The 27,319-nt window shown below is 37.8% G+C and overlaps 2 protein-coding genes across 7 annotated transcripts in view; both read right to left on the minus strand.

Moving 5' to 3' along the window:
- Positions 1–3,220: 3,220 nt before the first annotated feature.
- On the minus strand, positions 3,221–7,861 carry BAM3 (Leucine-rich receptor-like protein kinase family protein). The gene is made up of 2 exons (XM_010262545.3): positions 4,952–7,861; positions 3,221–3,716 (listed from the first exon to the last, which is right to left on the minus strand). Exons 1-2 carry the CDS (start codon positions 7,632–7,634, stop codon positions 3,379–3,381), a joined length of 3,021 nt encoding a protein of 1,006 aa, XP_010260847.1. The 5' UTR covers positions 7,635–7,861; the 3' UTR covers positions 3,221–3,378.
- An 8,725-nt stretch (positions 7,862–16,586) lies between these two features.
- TAF11 (TBP-associated factor 11) overlaps positions 16,587–27,319 on the minus strand; it is a 43,446-nt gene continuing 32,713 nt past the window's right edge. For 4 of the 6 annotated variants that reach the window (XM_019198186.2, XM_088891752.1, XM_088891756.1 and 1 more), the window contains exons 5-6: positions 21,658–21,757; positions 16,587–17,027 (exon numbers count right to left, since the gene is read on the minus strand). In XM_019198186.2, coding sequence (XP_019053731.1) covers positions 16,900–17,027; positions 21,658–21,757 — 228 coding nt within the window. In that variant the 3' untranslated portion in view covers positions 16,587–16,899. Of the gene's footprint in view, positions 17,028–21,653; positions 21,758–27,319 lie in introns of all 6 variants that reach the window. The other 2 variants (XM_010262546.2, XM_088891757.1) reach the window with 2 other exon arrangements.

Raw genomic sequence — 27,319 nt, forward strand, 5'->3', positions numbered from 1 at the left:
TTTTCTAATTTTTGTTACATTTTATCAATTTTCTACAAAATGATCTTATGAAATAGGCCAGTGGGGGAAAAGTGTTGGAATCTGAAAGTCGAATGTGGGTATTTGAGGTTTTATTAATTTATTTTTGTCGAATATAGGTTAAAGGATAGGTCTTAGGCCTCCCTACCCCATGAAATAAATAAGAATTAACTGAACAGATGCTGTTTGGGGAATTAATGATAAGGTTACATATCAGTAATAAAATAGATGAAACCCATACCAACCAATGATAAGGTTATATGTCAGTAATAAAATACATGGGACCCATATTTTTCAGAACCTTTTCATTGGTTTTGTAGCCCGTTAAACAACCATTGCATTCAGTTAATCCCAATTCCTTGAAATAGGTCAAAAGGCCATTTGTCTTGTGTTTAGAGTATCAAACAACCACCTATACATTCATCTTAACAACTATATAATTAGGGTAAGGTGTAAATACCAAGAAAGAATATGAGACACGGGCGTTAAATGCTAACTAGTTCGGTTGGTAGTAAATAGATAGGTTTTACCCAAAACTGAATGGAACCGATCTCAAATTGGCCTTGAACTAACCCTACCCAATTTGTTATAGGGTAGGGTCTAGTTCCAAATTCTTGGAACCGACCCCCGCCTAGGCCAGTTCCAAAGTCTAAGGGTTTACCTTACCCGAACCAACCCAATGATTTGGCCTTGGTGGAACTAGCCTTGGAATCAAATTTGCCTTGAAATAAACCCTAAAATACTTTTGAAGATGTAAAGATTTAAACTTAAGCACTCATGGTTACAAAGGCCATGGTCTCACTTAACCATTGAGTTAAGCGATTTGATCATTTGTTTTCATTTTAATATTTGAATGTGTATAAAAAGTAATGTAAAAGTTAATATTTAAGTTTTGAACAATTATTATTATATCACAATAATCTACATATGAAATTACTCAATTTCATCAATAAAAATAATGTAAGTTTTAAACTATATATTATATTTATTGAAAGTCAAGATTTGGAAAGAACATGCTTCTTTTCTTAAGGGAGATTGTAAAGAAAGAACAAGTTCCATGAATAGACCTTGGAACTGATCCCGAAACTTCCAATCCTAGAATCGGCCCCAGAACCGACCTTCATAGGGTAGGTTTCAGTTCCAAAAACTTGGAACTGACCCCTATAGTGTAGGTTCCAGGTTTTGCCATGGAACTGAACTAAACAAACCCATGCTCACCCCTAGTTGATAAGGCCTCTAGCTGGTTGGTTGTAATGGAGACTTGGGATTGAATGCCACCTTCACTAGGGTTTGAGCTAAGGCCCCAATTTGTCCAACCAAGGCCCAACCCAAACTAAAATTTGGCATACTCAGGTTGGACCCGGGTTTGGGATGGGTTCAAGTTGGTTAATTGGGTTTGATGGGTGTGCGTGTGTGTCTGATCAGGCTGGGATCAGCTTACCTAAAGGATAGACCCGAGTCTGACCTAAAAAAATAGAAAAGGCTGGTGTTTTGGGCCCAAGACTAAGGGTGGACAAGCCAAATTCAGCATGTCTAAGCCAATTCAACTAAAATACTCCTATATTCAAATTGGAGTTCGAGTTCAATTTGAACTCTATTTTCCGATTCAAGTTTCATTCAAATATATATCCAATAAGTTCAAGTTCAGCTTGAACTAAGAAAAAACTAATATATTTTTACATTTTATAAAATTAATTGCACTTACCCTAAGATTTGAATCCGATTGGCATTGAATTCGAATCAAGCCTAATCAAATTTTATTAAAGCTTGATTCGATTGTACCCCTACCTAAGACCAACTCTTGTAAAATTGTGAGCTAGGCTTGTCTAGGCTCAAGTCAGGCTCACCCAAGTTGCACTCTTAGCTACTCCTCCATTGTGTAGCCCCATGGTACCACCAAAAAAACGAAGAAAAAGAAGAAGAAGAAGAAACTATACAATTAAGATATGTTTGGTTTGAAGGAAAAAGTAGGAAAATGAAGGGAAACTTAGGGAAACCTATGCAAGGTTTTGTAAATGTTTCCCTACATTTCCCTTCCTTTTCCTACTTTTTCCTTCAAACCAAACACTGGCTTAATGATGATACAGGACCAAGGCCAAGATGGGTTGGTCTGGCCCCACCTTTAGGCCTACTATGCGTCTTTGCTCTTTTTACATGTAGGGTACAAGTCGAACTAGTTGGCCTAGGTTTAAGGTTAACTTAGGCCCAACCCTTAGACTTAGGCTTAAGGCCCAAATCCAATCTGTAAGCCAGCCTATACTGAAATTTGACATACTTGGATTGGGCTCAAGCTTGGGTTGATTAATCAGCTCACATTGAAAATTTACAAACGTATGTATATGTGCAAAAATATTTCATTTTTATTAATTTTATCAGGACCTATGGAATTGAATTAAATTGAAGCAAAAGGAGCTATATGGCATTCCCATTAATGTCAAATTTTACTTAAATTAATATAATCATTTAAATGGAATTGAATGAATATTAAATTATAATAAAATGAAAGCTTGAAATATATTTTCTCAATAATTTATTAACTATTTTATAATTTTAAAGTTTTATTTTATCAATTACATTAATAAAATTATTATAACAATTTTAAATCATAAGGTTATATTGTTACATAACTTTTTTATTAAAATTAGATGTCAGAACCGGATAAACCAGGATCAAGCCCCGTTCTGAAATGGTGCTAAGTTCATTTGAACCGGACGGCTCATCCATGAACTGATTGGTCTAACCATAACCTCTTTCTGAACACCGGACGGTACAAAAGATTACAGAATACATGTAAGAAGAAAAAGAAAATAATAATAATAAAACAAAGTGATCAAATTCAGGCTATTCAGCCATTGGAGCCAGTTTGGGAAGCAGGCCACGTTTGGCTTCCAGAGTTCCAGGGTTGGTATATGGTGGTAGCTTGTGATTTATCATTATCACTCATCAGCTCAGCGTACAAAATAACTCCGAAGTCTGAACGCTCATTAGTCGCATTACTCGGACTCTTCCTCTCCACTCACTCTCACACTCTCACACGCCAAAAACCAACAACAAAAATCAAGTACGTACTGTGAAAAGTAACATCTCACATCTCTCTTCTTGTGTTGTGGAGCAAATTTCAAAGCTCGGACTTAAAAGAATGGTTTCACTTTCACAGTTTCTCACAATGAAGACAAATAAATGCACTGTGTAATTGAAATGAAAGAACAAACCGGGTGAATTGGGTGGTGATATTATGATCCAATCAATTCCAACCGACTGCAGCTTTGGTTATATTTATATATATATTAGATCGTTGAGCTCAAGATAGAGGAAAACACTGACAAAACTTGTATACACAGAAACAAATATGAGGAAAGTTCATCGTGAAGGGAATGTGCTTGGTTGCTTAGCTTGTACCAGCATCTGAACAACTTCCCTCATGGTGGGTCTCTCCACACTGTGCTCTTGGACACAGAGCATACCCACGAAGAACACCTGCATCGCCTCATCCAATGGAACATTGGTTAAACGTTCATCCAGGATTTTCATCACCCCTTCTTTGTTCCAGTTGGTGTTCATCTTAGTCCATTGAACAATGTCTAATCCCTCCTCTCCAAAATCACCAACAGGCCTTCGACCTGTTATCAGTTCCAACAGTACCACTCCAAAGCTGTAAACGTCACTCTTCTCGTCCACTCTCAATGTGTACGCATACTCTGTCACACAGCAGAAGCAAACAAAATTAGGCAATGCAGGGGTGCGTCTTTTAATCTTAAAACACAATAGCATAATCTTTAACTTGTATGTCTCCTACTGGCTCTCAAGTGTAGATCTCTCTGAACTTAACCCTTCAAGTGAAGTTCAGAAGGGTCAAGTAGGTCTTTTCATCCATACCCACCATTAAATTTCAATTTCAATCACAGAGAAGAGTAAAATTGATCTGCCTAGGAAAGTAACAAACCTGAGAATAAAAAGAAAAGGAACTTGTGCTTTGTGTACGTACTGTGTACTCTAATAGTAAATATGTATTTTCTTTCTAGGGTTCAGGAAAAATAAAGCTTGGATCCCGATCAGGATCATGTTTTAGTGTATCTTGGACTCTTTTTTTTTTTCCTCCTTTTTCTTTTCCACTGGGATAACTGATAAAATTGTGGGTTTTAGTCAAAAAGGTGTTTGCGATTGGTCTGAATGTGCATGGTTCATGGATTCCAAGGCAAACAAAAGCACAACCCTTTATTGTGGTGGAGTCTGGGGGAGGGAGAAAAGTAAAAGGATTCTCCTTTGTGTTGGTGCTCTTGCTCTCTCTTATTGGACTCCACATGACCATTATTTACCACTCTGGTAATTGTTCAGCAAAAGGAATCTCTTGTTTCTGGATTTCTTAGCTTTTTTGTTATCCAAAAGCAGATGAACAAAGTCCAGGATCATCCAACCCCTGACTCAGTGAACCATAAATTGACAGTGCCTAGTTTCAACTGACCAAAAACTGCAAGAGCATCAACAAACAGTGGCTTACAGCCATTGCCTCAATTGAACGGAACGGAGTATATATATGGTCTGCATCAAATTATAGGCCAATGATGACAACACCACCACATAATCCTTCTAGTACATAAGAGCCCGGAAACCAAGACATTGCATGGCTTGCTGTGACTTAGATGAATGATATCAGGGTCCCTCCTGGCCAAAGAAGGCTCAGATCCCACTGTCCTATGGAAGACAGACCTGGGGCTATTGCATCAATTTCATGCCCTCTACATTTACTTTACTTTATAGCAAACTTAATTATTTTTCTGCTCAGATAATGTTCCAAGTGCATGAATGTCATCAGGGTCGGGTCACTGAGTTAACTGGCACAAGCTTAGCTACATCTTAGGTTTAACATTTCCCTAACATTCTTCAATTAGATCTGAAATGCATTTGCTTCATGAGTAGAGAATTAGAAACATACCTGGAGCAATGTAACCATAGGAACCAGCAATGGCAGACATGCACTCTGAAGTCCCAGTATCTTGTAAGAACTTGGCCAAGCCAAAATCTGCTACATGGGCTTCAAAGTCAGAGTCCAGCAAGATGTTATTTGACTTCACATCCCTATGGACAATTAGTGGAGAACAATCGTGATGCAAGTAACACAGGCCTTTGGCAGCTTCAATGGCTATTTTGAGCCTAGTATCCCATTCCAGATATCCCCCTCTCTTCCCATGGAGAACTTCACCCAGGCTCCCATTGGGCATGTATTCATAAACAAGCAAATTGGTTTCCTTATTCGAACAAAACGCTAACAACCGCACGATATTCCGATGCCGGATCCTGCCCAGTGTCTGTATCTCAGCAGAGAATCCATTATCATGGGAAGAACCTTTGCTTATTCCCAGAAGTCTCTTAACTGCAACTTCTTCTCCATTTGGCATTGTTCCCTTATAAACAATCCCAGCTCCACCTCTTCCTATGATGTTGTTTTCCTTCAAGCACTCCAGAATATCTTCACTGCCAAATTCTAGCTTCTGGAATGCTGTCAGCCTCCATGTCTTTGAACTCCTCCTCCTTACAGAACGTGTCTTGATGACTGCCAGAATTACAAAAACCACTGAACAAACCAAGAGGCACAATGCAAAGAGGAGCTTAAATCTGCTGGTGACTGGAGGCCTAGCACTTTGTCCATCATCAAACTGCAAGGGTGCCGTAGCTGAATAGTTGCATGGGTTCAAATAGGAACCACAGAGTCGAGGATTACCCACAAATGAAGTGGAGTTAAAATATGCAAATTGGCCGCTCTCAGGTATCCGACCAGAGAAATCATTGTGTGAGAAATCTGCTGAGGTTAGGCTCTTAATGGCTCCAATTTCCTTTGGAAGGCTTTGGTTTAAGTGGTTCCAGGAAATGTTAAGGTAATTCAGTATGTGAATTTGAGAGATTTGAACTGGGATAGGACCAGAGAGTTGGTTCTGGCTCAAGTCTAAATAAGTCAGTAGCAGGCAATTACCTATATCTGGAGGGATTCTACCAGTCAGGTTGTTTCTGCTCATGTCTAACTTGAGCAAATTTTTTAATCGGCCCAGTTCAGATGGAATCTCCCCTGTGAATTGGTTTCCACCGAGTAAAAGCGCCTGCAAGCTTGAGAAATTTCCGATAGAAGATGGAATAGACCCAGATAGGCGATTGTTTGAGAGATTCAACTGGCCTAGTTTCGAAGGTACCTTGTTTGGATCTTCCGCAAACCACCCAGTAAGGTAATTGTTCTGGAGTTCCATTAGTGACAGCTCCGGCAAGTAAAGAAACCCATAAGGAATCGAACCACTCAAGTAGTTCTGCCCAAGCCGAACTCTCAACAGTGTCACACAGTCTCCAAGATCATCGGGAAGTGGCCCAAACAGAAAATTGTTGAGCAAAATCAAGATTCTGAGCTTCCTTCCCAGGCAGAGAGATCTAGGGACCAAACCAGTAAGCTTATTAGTAGAGAGATCGAGTTCTGTCAGTTTACCATTCTGTCCAAGCTTTGGGGGAATGGTCCCTGTGAAGTTATTCTGCCAAAGCTTCAACACTTCTAATTTTGGTAGCTCTGCAATGAAACGTGGAATCTCCCCGTGCAGCTTGTTGATAAATAAATGCAAGAGGGAAAGCTCCCGGAGCTCTGAGAACTCAACCGGAATCTCTCCCGTGAGACCATTGTTTGAAAGATCAAGAGATTTCAGGCTACTCAAGTTGCCAAACTGGTGTGGAATAGAACCGCTTAGCTGATTGGTCTGTAAGAACAGAGTGTCCAACTTGTTTAGATTACCCAATTCTGGCGGAATTGGGCCTTCCAATCCGCAACTTGAAAGGTCGAGATGAACCAGATTGACCAGCTTGCCGAACTCCGGCGGGATACCACCATCGAATTCGTTGAAGTAACCCAAATACAGCTGCTTCAGGTTAGTAAGATTGCCAAGCTCACCCGGTATAAGACCTCCCAAATCGTTTCCAGCAAGGGAGAGATAGTTCAGCTCCTCCATGGCTCCATAACTGGGTGGTATCTTCCCTGAGATATAATTCCCACCAAGATCCAAATGCTTCAGTTTCGGAAGCTCCGTCACCCCAAGAGGAAGAGACCCGAAGAAGTTATTGTTGTAAACGTCCAACACTTCCAGCTCCCTTAAACTTGAGAAATTCCAGCTCAAGCTCCCATTGAACTGGTTGTTGGATATGTTGAGAAATCGAAGACTGGTTAGCTTATGGAGTTCAGGCGGAAATAGGCCGGAGAAACTATTTCCAGCGATGGAAAGGTTCAGAAGACTTTGGAGTTCGCCGATTGCAGGGGATATAACCCCGGAGATGTTAAAATTGGATATATCAAGCGATACTACTGAACTTCCCATGTCATCACATTGGATGCCAGTCCATGAACAGAGGGACATAAAGTTGGATTCATTCCAAGTATCAAGACAAGTGGTGGGAACGTAGAAAGCCTGTTTAAGGGAAAGAAAGATTGAAGCTTGCATCTGAAGAGATGATGAATTGTGTAAAGAAATTGAATAAGAAGGAGAAGAAGAAACGAGAAACAGAAGTAAAAAAGAAAGGAAGACACGTCTCATAGCAGAAACAGCCATTGAAAGCTTTGTGGAATGGAGGTGGATTCCTTCTACAGAACCCATTCCTTTTTTTTTTTCTATCAGGATTGAAGAAAAGCAGTGGGCATTTCAAACTTGGAAGGTTTCTTTCCTTAGTGAGTTACAGAGAGAGAGGGGGGGGGGGGAGAGAGAAAGAGAGAAGAGAGAAGAGAGAAGAGAGATAGAAGAAGCCTTGGATGCTGTTAAGACAGAGTTGTGGGTTTGAATTGCTTTGCTTTTCTTTTGGTATATTTAGCGTTCATCTTTACTTTGTTTAGAAAAGTTAAAGGGCTCGGTTTATATAAAGTTGTGCTCGATCCCAGCAACAGCAGGGGGACTGTCTGATCGAAGAAAATTTAGAATACCGTTATTTTTATTGTTTTATTGTTTTATAGAGAGAGAGAGAGACTTCGGCTTTCTATCAATTCAATGCAATGTTGTAGTTGAAAGCTCACTCGACGATAGCCTTACCACAGCCACCCTAAAGGGGTATTGAGTAGAAATAGCAAATTTGAGCATTGGCATTAATAGCTGAAATGTGAAATTTGGTGTTTCAGTAGAAATAGTAAAAACAGCAATGGTACCAAATATAGAAGGTGATGATGTTGCTGATGTGTGGGTTGAAAGTATCGGTTTTTGAGAAAATGGTGTCTTTTTTTTTCTGTTTGGAAACGTTGCTGTCAAGTAAGATGTTTCCTGGAGCAACAACAATACTTTCTGTTTAGTACCACTGCTCCATGTCTGTTTTCAGCACCGTTACCCATTATAGGAAGTCCATGTCATTGGCACATCACGTCTTCATTGGCAGCAATGAACTGCAATTTGAGAAAACACCAAATTCGATGTTGTTTCAAACCACACCTTCTCGATTTCCAAGGCATGATTTAGAGCACCATTTTTTTTATAGAAAAATGGTTCCAAACAAATAGATGTTTCCTAGAATACCGTTTTTCTGACATGGTACTGATATACCACCATTTTCTGGAGCAACAACATCGATGCCAATGAGACGCTACATTTCATGAGGCGTTCTATTGCTTTTTTTATGTAGTATGTTCCCGTGGAGGGTTCAATTTGAAACTACTCCAAGATAAACAAAATTGTAAGCGGTTTATCAATTCATGGTTGCGTAGTTGGATACATGAGTTTTTACTGTCAATGAAAATATTCATGTCACACCCTCAAATGAAGGTGGAAAGGATATATCTGTCTTGATATTGAAACCAACCCATAAAAACCTTGAAATATTCAGGACCCAGAAAGCTCACCAAGTCACCAGTTCAAGAATTTGGATTTGCTCCTCCCACTGCCTTAATAACCTCATAACACATTAAGCCATGCATTGGAGACATCCATATTTATGAATGACAACATACATACAAGTATGGGAGATGTTCCCAATGTGCGACTGGATTCCCAATTCACCGGTTCAACCAGCATTTCTGACCATTAATGTAGTGTGGTGCCCCAGGTCCCCAGATAATCTGTATGTAAATTCCATAAAATTGTTTTTTTTTTTCTTTGTTTTTGCTAGTATCATATTTTCCTGATTGATTTTCATGTCTTCTCTGAGGGAAGACTTTGACACACCTAAACCCTACATATATACACCTTTTCCTCCTTGCATTTCTAACCATTAATGGTGGTGGTAGTGGCTAGTGGTGCCCCAGCTATCGGCCGGCTAGTTAGGTATGTCTCGCTTCTATTTTCTAGTGGCACATCAAAGTGATGCAACATTGAATCTAAAGCCTAAGGCTATTGTCTGGTATGGTAGAAAATAAGGGGAAAATAGAAATCAAGTTTTGAGTGAAAGATCTTTACAAAATTTGTAAAATTCCTATACAACTTTTCCTCAACTTAGTCTCTATTCTCTATTCTCTATTATTTTTTGTCAAATCAAACACAGCCTGAAGGTCTAGGTTTGAAGAATAGAAGGATGAGAAAAATAAAAGAAAATTGGAGGGACTGCAACCCAATAAAGAGAGAAAAAAAAGGGAATACCAGAAGAGGAAAGTGGTCCATATATGAATGGTAATGGTGGGCTTAAGAAAATCAAGCCCAAGACAACACGCAAAGAAAAGAAGATTTTATTTAATAAGGAATAATGAATCAACTTGTTTGAAGTAGAATTTATTTAAACATCGTTGTTGGTATCTATGCATGGAATTTCTCTGCTTTCTAAGATGAAGATATACGTTCCCTCTCTTCTTGGGGACCAGCTCTCTCTTTGTTATTTGCTTAGAAATAAGTAGTAGTATTCGAGGCACCTCTCACTTTAGACTACTACACCAAGAGGAAAAAAAAAGAAGAGAGAAAAGCAACACGGTTGATTTGAAAGCATGTTGGCATCCTTCACTTTATATAAGCTTTACTTTCTTTCTCTCTCTAACTGTCTTCTCTCTCATGCATGCATAGAAAAGAGAGGTGTATAAAGCTTAGGTTTATTTGGCCAAAATGAGTAAGACTTCTTTTGATTTTTTTTTTTTATATTAAAAAGAAAAAGAAAAAGAGCCTAGGAGATGGGTCCTTACTGAGAGTGAGTGTCTTTGGGAAAGATGAAGAAATGGAAAATGGGGAAGAAGTGAAGAAGCTCCAAACCAGTTATGGGCCCAAACAGGAATATCTTTAATTGAAAATAAAAAGCGAGATCACTCATTGATCTTCATGAAACAGTTGTTTTTCTGAGCCCATGTAGGCCTCTATGTCTCCATCCTCCAAACATGTTGATGATGAGGGCTTATATGATGATTCATCATCCCTTTCAGCCTCCATTGACTCTGCATTTGTAGTTAGTTGCTCTTCAACACATGGCCTAGTTCCAGTGTTTAAAGAGACCGATCGGAGTGAAAACCGAAATGATCTTTGGGTCCCGGTTTTACCGATTAATTGGGCGGTTTGCCCATCCAACCTGTCAAAATCGTCATTTAACCGGAACGTGGCTATAAAGACCACCGGTTCCCGGTTGTCACGGTCCGACCATCTGATCCAGCCGTCCAGGCTGACTATTAAAACACTGTGCCAACCACACCACAAACTTGGATTCTTTATTTCATGGGCCATATCATGAATGGGCCCATTTGACTTTTAGGTTTATGGAGGCTTTGATGATTATGTCCTCCGCGTTTGGCTCTAGGGTTAAGGGAGGGATATTCCCCCACCCCCTCCTTACAAAAGTTGAACATTATAAGTCCAATTGGACATTTAAAAATGAAAGAAAGGAATGATTTATACGTAGCCATGGGGCCAGATTCAATCTAACATCAACCTCAGAGATAAAATGGATCGTTAGCTCTGATCAAGCGGTTTTAAAAGATGGATAAATCTATGATGCCGGAAAAGTCAGACACTATTTCTAGTTTTTTTAATCTTTTTGAACAGACACAGAGAGGGAGAGAGAGGAAAAGAGTGGATTATATTGCTCGTAGCCTACTGATAAACCAATGAGGTGTCTGAGAAATGCAATGCAGATCTCGAGGAGAATGAAGGTGAGCCATGGTATCTGTGTAATGGATTCTGAGGTTCTAATGCAGATATGAGCTGCTCTCTTCCTCACTTTATATAAAGTTGGCTGACGTGACTTTCCTCTATCTGTTGACCACTTTAATAAAGTAGTTATTAATAAATAGAGAATATGAACACCCGTTATTAACTCAGAACTATCTATAATATTAATGTATTCTCTTCTCTGCTAGTATGAAGTATATGGGGGATATATACACATCCAGAGAAATGGGTAGCCACCCAATCCTTTACAATCATCTGTATTTCTTTCTTCTTAAACTAACAAACCGGGGAAACTGTGAATTCTTTTCACTTATAATATATCTTCTCTCGTGTTTAAATGCCATGGCAGCATTTGCTTATTCTATTGTGATGCATTCCATCACTAGCTTGAATTCTCTTTTGTTAAGTCCTATGTTACGTTCCTGAGACTTTCATCTTTGGCTGAGAGAAAGTATGCAGTCGTGAATGGGGATTTAAGGGTCTGTTTGATTCACAACAAGAATAAGGATCTAGAATCAGAATTGGAATGATCTATTCCAATTCCAACTGTTTGGTTAGATGGAGTCGAAATCCTATTAGAAAATGGCATTCCCCCATTTGAGGGAATGGTCATCCCCCCCCAGGTGAGAGGAATGGACCATTCTGGTTCCAATTTAAATGAAATTCATTTCTGATTTCAACTAAGGACCAAACGGACCCCAAGTTATTCTGATTGATCCCCATTAACCAATCACCATTAAATTTCTTTTTACATAAGGCTGCGAGTATCAAGGATTCCCTTCTAGCAGGAGCACCCCTGCTCTTTATGCTTAATATCATAGAAACTAGCATCATTAATATACTTAGCCCCAAATTACATGGGTCCAAATATTACTTTGGTCTATAAGAATCTTCCAACCCAACTTAGCCATGCTAGCACTATTGATATTTTCAGCATTTCTAAACCCTAAGGCTATGTTTGGTTTGAAGGAATGTGTAGGGAAAGGAGGAGAAAGGCAAGGAAACCTTTACAAATCTTGTATTGGTTTTCCTGTCTTTCCCTTCCTTTCCCTATCTTTTCCTTCAAACCAAACATAGCTTAAAAGAAATTTCAATTTTATCTATCTCTTTAAGAATTAAGATTAATAAAGGAGAGCAGATTAGCACGTCATGTGGTAAATAGGGATGAAACATAAAACAACTTTGAGGGGCTCTGCCTCTGCCTGCCATATCGAAGATGTTATATTTCTCTTTAAATCCCTCCATTTCACAACTTTAATGAGAGCGGCTCTGCATGCCCTAGTCAACTAGTCAAGGTATTATACTTCACAACTCTTTTTGCTACAACACAGAGAACACCTAACGTGCCAAACAACCATGTGGACTTGAAGGAAAATTCCCTCAGATCAGAATCCTTGGGATCCGATACATTTGGATTGAAGGAATTTTCCTTCAAGTCCACATGGTTGTTTGGCACGTTAGGTGTTCTTTGTGTTGTAGCAAAAAGAGTTGTGAAATATAATACCTTCAAGTCCACATGATTGAAGGAATTTTCCTTCAAGTCCACATAATATGTGTTTGGTAATAGTTTTCGTTTATTAAATAAATGCTTGTATTTGACTTGTCTTTAAAACCGATAAAAGTATTTGATAAACTGTTTATTGACAACTAGACTTCTATCAGCGGAACAATGAATAAATGCTCAACCGTTGGGAAAAGCGTTAAAATGAAGCTTCCCCCAACGGTTGGTGCACACATAAATCAAAACCTACTTTTATGAATATCGATGCGTAAGGATGAACATAACGGGAAAAATGCTGATTTGGCAACGACATAGTGGCATTTTGATAAACACCTATCACGAAAACGCCTATGGAACAAAACACGCACTATAATTGTTAGCCAAGTTAGACCTTCAAATCCACAGTGATCAGCTACGTTAATTGTGGGTTTCTCAGTTGTCTGTAGACCTATTCACGGGCCAGGCTTCGGGCCCTACTTTACAATCTCAGGTTCAGACTTTGGGCTAGACCCATTAGAATTTTGACAAAAGCCAAGCCTGAGCCCAACATATAAACAGGTCTAGTTCGGGCCCTACTTTTCTCTGCTTCTCTCTGTTGAACTCCCTCTTTACAAGGGTTCTTCTCCCTTGTGAAGCTTCTTTCTTTCCTTTCCAACTTCCTCTAGACTGAGGGCTCTGTCAGGAATCAACATGACTTGCATAGTCAGATAATGCAGAATAATGAGGATCAAGCGGTGGATATATTTGACTTTGCTGATGCCGTAGATGAGGAAACAAGGAGTATTTGATGTCTATTTCTAATAGGTCGTCTTTTTCCAAGGGTCTCTATCCCCCTACAGGATGTTACAAATAGGATGTATGCGAGTTGGGGTCTGAATAAAACTTGATGGTCCAATCTTTGAGTAGGGGCTATTTTAGTTTTAGATTTAGGTAGCAATAAGACCTAGATAATGTTAGAAACAATGAACCTTGGGTTATTCACGACCAATGGCTTATCCTTGCGGAATGGCAAAAGGGTAGAACCCAAAGGCATGGATCCTGTAATTTCTATTTCAAATTAGTGATAGTATTGACTATATTTGGTTTGTTGGGCGTTTATTTGAAATAAGCCGCCACATCAATGCCACTTAGGCATTGGGGCTTATTATGCATGAAACCAATATTTAGTTTCAATATTTACATTAAAAAGCAGAAATGATAGGACCTGTGTCCATGAGGCATTGGGCAAAACATCAAATTCTGGTTTCTCCCAAGGCCCCATTTATTGAAAACTTCAAATTCTGGTTTCTCCCAACGCCCCATATGTTATGTTTATTAAAAATTTCAAATTCTGGTTTCTCCCAACGTCCCATATGTTTATTGAAATGAAATGCTTACCTGGAGCACGAGCGGAGCAAAGTATATTGGTGCCCCCCCCCAAAGAAACTTCTTGGCTCCACCAGACCTAGAGAATTGTAAGCTGAGATGAAAATAGCTTTAAGCACTGTTTTCAAAACCAGACCGGAACGGACGGTCAGACCAAAAAAACCGGGAACAAGTCACCTGATCGGTTCCGTTTTCCTCCAAAATCGCTTTTTTCCCCAAAATCGTTGATTTTGGTCAGCAAACCACTGAACCGACTGGTTAACCGTTTGAACAGTTTTGACCGTTTTCCAATTTTTTATTTTTTTTTATTTTTTTAATTTTTTTGTTAGAGCGGGCCGACCGTTCAGGTCAAATGGTCGGACCGTTCGAACCGGTAACCGAACCCCTGACCAGTTCAGCCACCAGTTCGTTTTTAAAAACCATGACTTTATGGAGTGTTACTTGAAACACCCAACCAAACAAAAACAATAAACATTTAAAATAACGTTTTTCAATTAAACATTTATCCAAAAACACCCTATCTATAAAGTCCCACATAACCAAACACATATACATTGTTAAGCACCTTTTTATCCTTTAAATTTTGGAAACCTTGGACGATAGGTAGCCCCAAATACTTTTCTATTTCTGATAACTTAGGAATTTCCATGAGATTAACAATTAACCTCTGAGACCTCTGTACTTTGGGGGCAGTGACACTGAACTTTCATATGTGATAGAGGGGGCACCTAAGCGTCTAGCCAATCATTTAGTTTTACCTACAAATCAGCATGCAAATTAATTAGAAAATTAGCAATTTTTTTATTAACATTAAATTTCCTCTCAAAACATGACAAATCAATATATTTAGGATGATTAAAAAATGATACTTATACTAACATAATAAATATTTAATTGAACAATTTTATATCAAATTAGCAACTAAGGCTCAGTTTGGAAGGAGTACAAATACATACAAAATACATAGTTTTGCACTCTACATATTTGTACTCCTTCCAAAGTCCAAACTGAGCCTAAAGAACATAATAATTTATATGATAAAATTTAAGAAAGAATAAATGACATAGAAAAAGAAGGGTAGAGCTATTGTTTTATTTAATGAGAGAGAGAGAGACAAAAAAAGCTCTTTACATTTCTACTCATTTTTTTCTTATTCTCTTCACCTTGAGTCCGGATCTGCTGACCACAGGCACCTAGTCACCTAGATGGGTGCTTAGTTACAAGGTGTTTAGGCAAGGCACCTAGTCGGCATCTTGTAGGGAGTTACCCTGTACTTTGAGATTCCAAACTCCCACCATTAGCATTCCATCAATTTGCACTATGTTGGAACCATTTTGCCCACTCCTTTATTATTGAGACAATCAATTTTTATATCTAATTTTATTTTTCTTTCCATTTGTTAATGTGGTGTTTGGTTTGAAGGAAAAAGTAGGGAAAGGAAGGGAAAGATAGAAAAACCTTTACAAACCTTGTATAGGTTTCCCTACTTTTTCCTTCAAACCAAATATAGCCTAAAGGAAAAAAAAAAGCAAGTTAAAAAGGGTAGAGCATTATAAAAGTTCCACACTTCGGTTTTGGAGATGCAAGGAAAACGCAAAATGTTCTCATAAAATTCAAAACTGATGGAATGCAGCCAAGGTGTTGCAATCTAGAGGCATAAGGTAGCTCTTTGTCACAAATGAAATTTTCTAAAATTTTCAGCAATTAATTACAACCAGAAGGGTAGCTCTTTGCCCACCTTTTGAGCTAGGCATACCAATTATAGAATTTTATGCCATGTTTGGTTCAATTCTCATTCTTCCTCGTACTTACCCAAGATGAAATTCTAAAATGGACAAGAATGGGTAAAAATAGGTAGAATGAGAAAATATTGCTATGAACCAAAACAATTTTTTCCTAAAAATGAATTCTTTTTAGATTGGCAAGTGTCCTATATAAAAGTGTTTTTGTAAAAATACTTTCATAAAGTGCTTTTGTAAAAGTACTTTTTAAAAAGTGCTTTTGTAAAATTACTTTTATAAAAGTATTTCCATAAAAGCTCTTTTATAAAAGTATTTTCATAAAAGCGCTTTTATAAAAGTACTTTCATAAAGTGTGTTTACAAAAATGCTTTCATAAAAGTAATTTTGTAAAATTTCTTTCATAAACCACGGTAGTCCACTAGTAAACATCTATGAACAATGCAAAGAGTTTGTAGGCAGAGTTTCCTCAAAAAATGAAAATGACAAGATAGGGCATGATTATTTTTCATGTTGAAGACTACCTCAATTTTTGTGCTATGGGCTGATTTTTCATTCTAAAAAGAATGTGGCCCATGACAAGAATTTTGTAACCAAACACTCTAATGTAATTCATTCTTGCTCAGAATAAGCAAGAATTAAAAGAATAAGGCCTAGAGCAATAAACCAACATGGCCTTATTTTCTGCTTTATGACAAATTTCTCTTATTAATGGATCACCATGTTTGGTACCCCTATAATGCCATTTAATGAGATTCTAAAAGATGAAGATGAGATGCATTTCATAATCCAATTAAGCTTCTTTTGCATTTTTGGAAATAATAAAGGGGGCCCGGTATCACCCATAGGTTGTAATTTGGAAAGTAAAGCATGAATCAGACCAGAAAATGGAAAGAATGATAAACAGAAAACACATCAGAACAGACCTATGAGTATAAAGGTAATTACACAATTTCGTCCCAGCTTTCTGAGATCTTGCAACTGGATACAGTCCAAACCTATGGCGTTTTTTCGCACAAGGCCATTCTCAGACTCAAACTCTGCATTCCCACGCTTGCCAGCCTGAGATTTTACAATTGCGCCAATAGCCAAATAATATGTATGTATGTATAATGCATGAAAAATCAAAACATGTGAAATATAATAAATCAACAGTTGAAACCTGAGTGAGAGAAGAAAGGGAGTGGGGTGGGTCCATCATCTATCGGAAAAGCCTTGGTACTGATCTCTTTGGTACCTTGCCCTCCAGCTTCAGTCTTCTATATGCTTCCCGGATATGGCAGGGCCTGATTGGCCCAGTTTCCCTTCTCTCTGTCATAATCATCCTACCTGTAGCACCAGGTTTTCATTACCGTCAGACACAATTTCATTACCTTCCAAAACATAACTGAACCATCAAATAAGGCAAACGACATGATCTACTAAGGCCATGTTTGTGAGTGCTTATTTAAAATAAGTGATTACTTGGACCATTAAGCAATTATTGATATTTGGGAAATAAGCCCAAAATAAGTGTTTATTTTAAAAATAAGAACTTATTTTTTAAGCCCAAATTTTCAGTTTTTTTTAAGTGTTTATACAATAAGCACTTATTCAATTTTTTTCTTCCAAAATTATCCCTAGTTGAATTTTAAGATACCACTTAAAAAATTCTCCCTAGTTGAATTTTATAAAAGTACTTTTACAAAAGTACTTTTATGAAAGCACTTCTGTAAAAATGATTTCATAAAAGTACTTTCTTAAAAGTGCTTTCGTAAAAATATTTTCAAAAAAATGCTTTTATAAAAGTGCTTTTGTAAAAATGCTTTCATAAAAATACTTTCTTAAATGTGCTTTCAAAGGGTATATTTTGAAAGTTTGAAAGAAAATGAAGGACAAAATAGTTACAGATGCTTATTTAAGTGTTTATTAGAGAAAAAGACTACCAAACCCCCAATATAAAATAAGTGCTTATTTGAATAAGCACTGGTTTTTAAGCACTTATTTTTAACTTAAGCACTCCCAAACATGGCCTATGATAACAGGAAACTAGGTGATACTCATGATCAAGGAATCAGCAGACAAAAGCATTTATAGCTACAGTTACCTAACTACTAGTGCTAGAGAATCAGGCTATTTTCAAAGTGCTTCATAATGAAGATATTTGGTAGCTTGATTAACCTTTGGCAATATTAGTGTTCTAAAAGTAGGAAGCACAACTAAAGCCACGAATTCCTAGAGCCAATGTCCAAATGTTACCTTCTCTCATTGCTACAGAGAAGCAAATAGACGTGCTGACAGTTTAGCTAATATGGCTTTAAGCCTAAGTGTTCGTAGAAGATACCTAAATAACCCCCCTGTAAATATTATAAATCTTCTGGTAGAAGACATGACTGGTACATCGTTTTGGATAAAAAAAAAATTCCTCGAGCCTGATGCACAAGGCAAGGCATGTGTCTGAATAATGTAAGGTGCCACCAATGTTTTAAAACGCGGAGGCATGATGCAAGGCGTTCCACTACCTAGAGGTGTGAGGCGTAGTTCAGAATGCAAGTGTAAGCCTCCCGAACACAAGGAGGCGTAAGAGGAGGGGGGTTAGGAGGAGGATGAAGAGGAAGGGGGGATCTCATTTTTTCTTTATTTTTAATAAAAATCTTTTATATTAAGAATAAGATGCATAACATTAGTTGAAAAGGGGGGTCTTGTCGAAGCGGAGGGGCAGGGGGCAAACCACTTTCTTTCCCCTTATCTTTTCTTCCCTTCCCTTTTCTTTTCTTTCCTTATCTCTTTTTTTCTTCTCTTTCTTTTTCTTTCCCTTCCCTTTCTTTTCCTTTCCTTTCCTTTCCTTTCCTTTTTTTTTGTTTTTTGTTTTTTTGTCTTTTTATATAAGATGTGCATGAGGCGCATGAGGCGTACACCTCAGAGGTGTCAGCGCCTCTAGCATACGCCTCAGGGCATTTTGGGAGAGCCTCGCCTAGAGGCGTGCCTCCAGGCATACGCCTCCCACGCCTTTTAAAACACTGGGTGCCACTTTTGGGGAAAAAAGAACTTAAAAACCTTAATATAGGAACTCACCTATTAAAATCAAATTAACAATTTCACACTTGATTCGACATCAAAGCATAAGATCAAGACAATTAGCCTGTAGTTAAATCAAAAACCAATAACCAACAAATATGCAAGTACATAAAAGTTGACCAACAATCAATAAATAACTAATAGAAGCTTGGCTCGTTAAAAGCTCAATCAGCTCGGTCTAAACCAAGTTTCAAATCGAGTCCAAGCTAAATCTATAGGCTCGTTTTCTAATTGAGCCAAGCTTGAGCCTAATGAAGATCAGCTCGTGAAGCTCATGAGCCTAATCGAGCTTATATTATATATAGCATTTTTAATTTTTTATATGTATAATAATAAATAAATTTTTAATAATTCCTAATTTTAAGTGTATAATTGTTAATTTTTATATACATATGAAACAAATTCTTAATTTTTAGGGAAAATTCCCGATAGGTACCCTGTACTTTAGACCGAGTGCCAATTTAGTATCCGAACTTTAAAACGTGACAATCTAGTACCCGAACTTTCGAAATGCGACAATCTAGTACCTGCTGTTAACCAGCCGTTAAGTGTCATGGGAAAAGACACAAATACCCTTCAAATGTCATTTAATTTTCTTTATCAACCATCTGCAATCTGCAAATTTGCAACAACTATAGAGAGAGAGGCCGAGCACCTACAAACAGTTGAACTGTCAACCGAGAAACCGGTGGCCAGAACGGCTCCGTTCTGGGTCATTTTTTAAAACAAATTTTGTATTACAGTTCCTCTGTTATCCTTTTCACATGGCATGGTTTGACGAAAGAAGCAAAGGCAAAGCCAAACTATCTCTTCCGTTGAGTCAAGTTCAGACCATCAGACGCTTACATAGAAGGGACGTGAAGACTGACAACTACACCCATGACTAGAAATTGTCGTTTAACCTGACCAGAAACTCTGTTTCTATTCCTGTTTTTTGACCTTTTTAATAGTTTTGACATTTTTTTTTACGCTTAACAGTTATTTCTTATTCATTTTCTTCTCAGAAAGGAAGGTTTTTTCAAGTGGGAGTCTTTGACACGGGTCTTTTGGTGATATATGAAGAAGAATTCGAGATAGATAATTTTCTTGGAACTCAGTTGAGGTCTTTAGCCTCCTCTTGATTGGGAATGTATTCTTTGAGCTGGGTTCTAGAAAAGTGGTTGTTTTGATTATTTGAGAAAATGATATTTCGAAAAGACAGAAAAGAGGACTTTTCTTTAGCTTCAGTTGGAATTTTCTTAGTTTCTAGACATGGGTTTTGTTTATTTAAACCTGGAGATTGGAAATTTGAGTTTTTAGTCTTGCAGAGCTGCAGAGCTGCTGAGTTGGGATTTGAGTAATAATAGAAACTGAATATGATCAAGCATTTAGGGTCTGAGTTTGATCAATTTTCACCGTAACAAGAAGTAGGTCTTGGGATATTAGACATGGGTTCTGTGAATTCTATAAGTTTCAAGTCATTATAAAGCTATGAAGATTGGGAAGAGTTGAGCTTTAAATCAAAGCTTGAGGATTTGTGTTCTGGAAGTGGAGCTTCAGTATCAGAGACTTGAAGATTTTGATCGAGTTTTAGAAAATTTGTTGAACTCTGGCAAGTTTACATGAATTGTAACCGTCTTCCTTTGGCTCTTGCCTTGATGGGTTTTCATCATGAAATGATGGTCTGGACTGTTGAGAGCTTGGGCTCTATTTCATTTTCCTGAGAAATAAGATGATGAACAGTGTGTTCTATTTCCAAGGGTAATTTTGACATTTACAAAAGTCTTAAATTGCACATGAGGTCACATGATATACATAACTGACGGTCCATTAACGGTAGGTACTAGATTGTCGCATTTCAAAAGTTCGGGTACTAGATTGTCATGTTTTAAAGTTTAGGTACTAAATTGGCACTCAACCTAAAGTACAGGGTACCTATTGGGAATTTTCCCTAATTTTTATACGTATAATAAGAAATAATTTTTTATAAGTATGACTTTTATTTTTCACAAGTATAATTTTTTATCTTTTAAATAGGAAGCTTACCTTGAGCCGAGCCAAGCTCAAATATGAGCTTTTGAGTCTAGCCAAATTCAAGCTCAAGCTCCAACTTGAGCCTCATGTTTTTCTGGCAAGCCAAGCTCGAATAGAGCACGGTTTAGCTGAACGCTTTAGCTGTTCAGCAGGCTGTGGAACCAATGATAAGGTTCCACACCAGTATTTAAATACATGGGGCCCACATATTTACAATGGGGCCCATGATAAAAAATCTTCACATTCTATCCCCTAATAATTAAGAAATATTTGCAATAATATTACAACAGATCAGGCTTGGATTTGAGCCAATCTGAGACGAATATTGGGCTATTCGAGTGAATTCGGATTAGCTGAACGCTTTAGCTGTTCAGTGGGCTGTGGAACCAATGATGAGGTTCCACACCAGTAATAAATTTTATGAAGGGCCTGTGTCAGACATGCACAAGACTCTGTCACTCCATGGATTCTTGAATGACACTTCCATGTGACATTTTTCTTTTTCTCCTTATTTATTCAACATAAATTAATAGTTAATGTATACAACGAATGTCGTTTTCCTATAAATGTTATTTAAGTAACAAAAATAATCTTTTAGACCATTTTCAATAAGTTTATAATGTTAAACTTCAACAACATATGGATAATCTTATAGCATATACTTTTTATGGACATCTCCACGAGTCCCTTGGTATCTTCATCTAACTGAGTCAGACACCTAGGCACAGTCAAGTTCTGATTCCTGTGTCCATGTCCATGTAAAAATACAATCTAACAGTACCACAGCATATCTCCTCTCAATATTCAAAGTGGAAAAGCAGAAAAGCATATTTTAGTCTGCAAATGGAATTCTAAGTTCAATATCTGCAAACCAATATGGTAAACTTGCCTGTTTCAACAAGCTCACCGACAAACATTTTTGCTATTCCTGACACAACGATCGTCATGGGCACAGAAATTTTTGGATTTCCAGTAATGCTCGCTAATAACTGCATTCATAATCACAAAACAGAAATCATTATTCTTTTGATCAATTTTTATGGTTCTTTTAATCAATAACATTAAAATCAATTATAAATATACTGTATACATACTAAATGTTCATAGTATGATAGAAAAAGAAATAAAAGCAATGTTTTTTCCTTCTTTAAGAAGGCAAAGTATAACTTGCATTCATATAGCTAAAAGACCCCCCCATACACCAAGGATCTCTACAAAGGGAATATATAACCTTACAGCCTTAAATAACCAGCTTTACAAAAAGCAGACTTTTGTCAAGAAAAGTATCATGACGTTTCCTATAAAAAGCCCTATGCACGCTCACCCAAGAAAAAATTTTAGCCTTTGGTTTAACTTACAGGCTCTCCCCAGTGTCACATTTGTTATCATTTCATCAAAAATCCTAGAATTACTCTCTCCATAAAGTCCGAAAAACAGCAAAGGAAGTGATCCTCCACACAATCTTTCCTTCCTTCCTTAGTCCTCTAAGATTCCAACCCAAAGCAGAATCTTCCACTGACTCCTGGTTGCAACTGAACACCCCAAAAATGTGATTAGAGCTTGCAGTAGATGAAAATGTGATTAGAGATCTCCATTGCATTTTGCATCATTACACAAGACACAAGTCATAGTTGTCAAGGCAACGCCTAGGCGATAACACACTCATGGAGGGTCGCCTTGCTTAATTGCCAAGATATTTTTTACACAGTGCTCTTGGATACTTTTATGCTCTACACTTCATGAGATTATCATAACAAACAGACATCATTAAAACTAAATTATTCAGTTTGTGAGTTAAAATACTAGTCTCTTTTATTATTTTTCTTATTTGTTAGGGTTCAATCAACGTGTATATACTGTCTTGAACCCCCAAAGACTGCAAAACCTAAACTGATAAGCAATGAAGAACCCAAAAATAGAGGCCCAGCCCCTCTATTTGTTCTTCTTATTGATAAGCAAGGTGTTAATCAACACCTTCTTAAAAACCTAAACTGAAAGCAAGGAGTTCAATCAACACCTCATTTGTTCTTCTTTCATCCTTTCTTTTCTTCTTTTCCTAGGAAAAAAATAGAGGCTCAGCCCCTCTATTTTCTGAAATGTATTTTCTTTCTTCCTTTTTTTATGAATATGTTGATTTTCTATTTTTTAAATTAAGTTTATACATTTTTTGTAAAGATTATAGACAATTAATAGTGAAAGATGGTTGCTGCTTACTATGGAACCTAGGGATTTACTACCCTAGGATTCATTGCTTTATTAAAAAATCCATTGCCTCACCTGGCCTCACCCTGGTGCCTTGAAAATCATGGTTTCACCATTAACCACCATTCCTCTTCTACTCAAGTTTTTCTTTGTTAAACAAGAATTAAGAACTGCTGTCCACACCAGAAAAGAGACTTCTGAAGGAACTGGGACTGCCAAATCAAATCAGCTGGGAAAGAACCCTCATCCATCCTTACAATCTTGGAATAAAAGGATTTTAACTGAAAACAGACCAGATTTCTCCCATCTCCAAATTTGTTTGTCTTCTTGAGAAAGATAAGTTTCAGTGATACTCAAGCTTTGGAGAAGCTCCAGCATCCCTGAGGGTTCCCAGTCTTTTAAATGTCTTCTAAACAAAAGATACTTGGGAGGAGTGTACTGCATACAGTCCTAACCTTTGGCATTTTTTCCACAAAGTGGCCACTCTCAGACTCGAGGTCACATTCTCACACTTGCCAGTCAGATAAAGAAAGAGAAGTGATAGTTGGAGAAAGCTCCCACAACCAGATTTCACTATAATGTTTACAAGGCTACAACTCAACTGAACTCAACAAAGCCTTGTTCCAATCATATGGATCACCACTCCACTCTATCCAATGCCATACCATTGTCAAATTATGATCCCTCAAATCATTCCTTACTATTCCAACCATTTTCTTTTTGCCCTGCCCCTAGCTCTTCTAGACCGTTCAACTTTGCAACAGGTCACTTCTTATTGGTGCTTAGAGGATCTTTTCTACACACGAACAAACTACCATAATAAGTTTTCCCTTGTTGTGTCACCTTTTGGGGCTGCTCCTAGATTAATACAAATATGCTCTTTTCTTATCCTACCTTTTCCAGTTTTCTCATTCATCTCAAACATTCATATCTCTGCTACATTTTTTGGACATTTTGTTTCTTGATTGCCCAACACTTTGTTCCACACAACATTTTTAGGTTTGTAACTGTCTTATAAAATTTTCCTTTTAGCCCAAGTGGTATTAACCTAACACATTGGACTCTAAATGCACCTTTCCATTTTGTCCATCCAGCTCCAATTCTATAGGCAGCACCCTCAACTCTCCCTTGTTATGAACTATCAACCCAAGGTAAGAAAAGATGTCAATATAGAAGTATCCATTGGTCTTTTGTCCTAATTAGTAAGTGCGCACATGCATTGCATGTGGTAATTTTTGAAGATGATAATGATAATGATAATAAAATTTCAATTATCAGAACTCATGTAACAAAGATAAGTAATCGAAGCAATAGTGTAATCGGTATCACAAAAGTGACATCCAATCAGGTGGTCACTATCATCATCTAAGCCTTATCCCAATTATATGGGATCAGCTACATGAATCCTCTTTCACTGCTCAATTCTATTCAGTGCCATGTCCATCATTAAATTATGGGTACTACTCAAATCAATTTTTATTACTTCCACCTAGGTCCTTCTCGATTTGTCGTTAGTTCTTCTAGCCCATTTAAGTTAAATTCCTTCTCTCCTCATATGTGCTTCCTTTGTAGGGATGGTGAAGAACCCATATCCCATTTATTTATATCTTGTTCCTTTGGTTCTTGTGTTTGGGAGTTCTTTCTGCTCTCTTTTTGGCTATAGGTGGGTCCCTTCTCAAGAGGTGGTCGACATTTTCAACCCAAATTCCCTGAGGCAACTAAAGAAAAGGGGGAGGTTAATGTGGAAAGAAACAAAGGCAGCAATTGTTTTGGTGATTTGAGAAGAGAGGAACAACAGGATATTTAATGGTAAGAGTAGAACTGTGGAGGAAGTAATAGAGGCCATAAAAATAAAGGTTGCGTTTTGGAGTAAAACCTTGGAGTGCTTTCAGAACTTCACAACTAATGATATTCTAAGGGCATGGAAGGTGGTAGCACAGTCCTCTAGAGAAAAAGAGAGAATACTGTAAAATAAGAGTAAACAGAGGAAGAAGAAGAATTTGTTGTATTATTCATCAATCTCGTATGTATATATACAAGTTACAAATTCTATGTTAGGAAAGAATATATTAGGAAAGAAGACTAATCTAATTCCTACAAATCAGTCCTACGATCAAGGTAAATCATATCTCCCTAGTATTTACTTCCTATTTTAATTATACAGTCTATAACATCATATCTCCCTAGTATTTACTTCCTATTTTAATTATACAGTCTGTAACATCTTCCTATTTTAATTATACAGTCTGTAACACTCCCCCTCAAGCTGGAGCATAGATATTAACCATGCCTAGCTTGTTACAAATATAATCAACCCTAACCCCATTAAGAGCCTTCGTGAAGATATCTCCCAATTGTTCTCCTGTTTTCACATAACCTGTGGAAATCAAACCTTGCTGAATCTTTTCACGAACGAAATGGCAATCAATCTCGATATGCTTAGTTCGTTCATGAAAAACAGGATTAGATGCAATGTGAAGAGCAGCTTGGTTTTCACACCACAACTTGGCTGATACTGAAGTTTTAAGACCTACTCAGAAGCTGATATATCCACATTATTTCACACACAGACTTGGCCATAGCTCTATATTCCGATTCTGCACTCGAACGTGAGACAACATTCTGCTTCTTGCTTTTCCATGAAACTAGATTCCCTCCAACAAATACACAAAAGCCTGAAGTAGACCTTCGATCTTCCTTGGATCCTGCCCAGTCAGCATCTGAAAAACATTCAATTCTAGTATGACCATGATTGCCATACAAAATTCCTCGCCCAGGTGCTCCTTTTAAGTAGCACAAAATTTGTTCTACATCTGTCCAGTGATTAACTGTTGGAGAGGACATGTACTGACTCACCACACTAACTGAATACGCAATATCTGGACGAGTTACAGTAAGATAATTCAACTTTCTAACCAATCTTCTATATCTCTCAGGATCTTCAAATAATTCACCATCTTTTGTGAGCTGCAAGTTAGGAACCATTGGAGTGCTACATGGCTTAGCTCCCAACTTTCCCGTCTCAGACAACAAGTCAAGTACATATTTCCTTTGAGATAAGAATATTCCCTTCTTGCTTCTTGTTACCTCAACACCCAAGAAGTATTTCAACATTCCCAAATCTTTGGTATGAAACTGAGTGTGGAGAAAGGATTTAAGGGATGAAATCCCTGTAGTATCACTCCCTGTAATGACAATATCATCCACATACACAACTAACAAAATGATGCCGGCAGCAGAGAGCTTGAAGAAAACAGAATGATCAAACTTACTTTTCTTCATACCAAAATTCTCGACTGCCTGACTAAACTTTCCAAACCAGGCGCAAGGACTCTGCTTCAACCCGTACAGAGACTTATGAAGATAGCAAACTTTCCCATACTCCGCCTGAGCAACAAAGCCAAGCGGTTGCTCCATATAAACTTCCTCTTGAAGATCCCCATGAAGAAAAGCATTCTTGATGTCTAACTGATGAAGGGGCCAATTATAAGTAGCTACCATAGAAATAAACAACCTGACAGAAGTAAGTTTAGCAACAGGAGAAAAGGTATCAGAATAATCCATTCCATAAGTCTGAGCATATCCTTTAGCAACAAGACGGACTTTCGATCGGGCAATGGACCCATCAGGATTGACTTTAACTATAAACACCCATTTACACCCAATAGCCTTCTTATTTGCAGGTAAAATTACCGAGGTCCAAGTACCATTGTCCTCTAAAGCATTCATCTCCTCAATCATAGCATTACGCCATCCAGGGTGAGAAAGGGCTTCTTTAACAGTCTTAGGAACAGAGATAGAATCAAGAGATGCAATAAAAGAACAAGAAGAGGACGACAAATGATTATAAGACACAAATGAAGATACTGGATAAGTACACTTACGCTTACCTTTACGAAGAGCAATAGGAAGATCATCATTAGAGACTGGTTCTGATGACGAAGGAACAGGATCAGTTGAGACTGGATCTGTCGACGAAGGAGCTGGTGCAGGACATGGATCCGGAGGGGTTGGTCGCCGAGAATAAACCTGTACTGTAGGTGGCTTAGGCTTGGAAGGAGCAGATTCAATAAGATGTGAACCAGATGATGTGACAGTATAGATTAACAAATCATCATCCTCCCCCTGACTTGAATGAGGAGTAGATGGAAAGAAAGGTGTATCTTCTAGGAAATTAACATCACCTGACACAAGATATCTATGAAGAGTAGGACAATAACATCTATACCCTTTTTGAACACGAGAATACCCAAGAAAAACACACTTCAAAGATTTTGGATCTAGTTTGGTAACCTGAGGACGAACATCCCGAACAAAGCATGTACACCCAAATACCCTAGGCTTAATAG

Source organism: Nelumbo nucifera, chromosome 7 (genome assembly GCF_055504915.1).
Source record: "Nelumbo nucifera cultivar China Antique chromosome 7, China Antique-T2T, whole genome shotgun sequence".
In the NCBI taxonomy this organism is placed as follows: Eukaryota; Viridiplantae; Streptophyta; class Magnoliopsida; order Proteales; family Nelumbonaceae; genus Nelumbo; species Nelumbo nucifera.

Excerpts from the sequence above, each read along its gene's own strand:
- BAM3 (XM_010262545.3), bottom strand. The coding sequence starts at position 7,634 with ATGGGTTCTGTAGAAGGAATCCACCTCCATTCCACAAAGCTTTCAATG. Across the intron at positions 3,717-4,951 it reads CTATGGTTACATTGCTCCAG|AGTATGCGTACACATTGAGA; the intron begins GTATGTTTCTAA and ends GCTGTGTGACAG.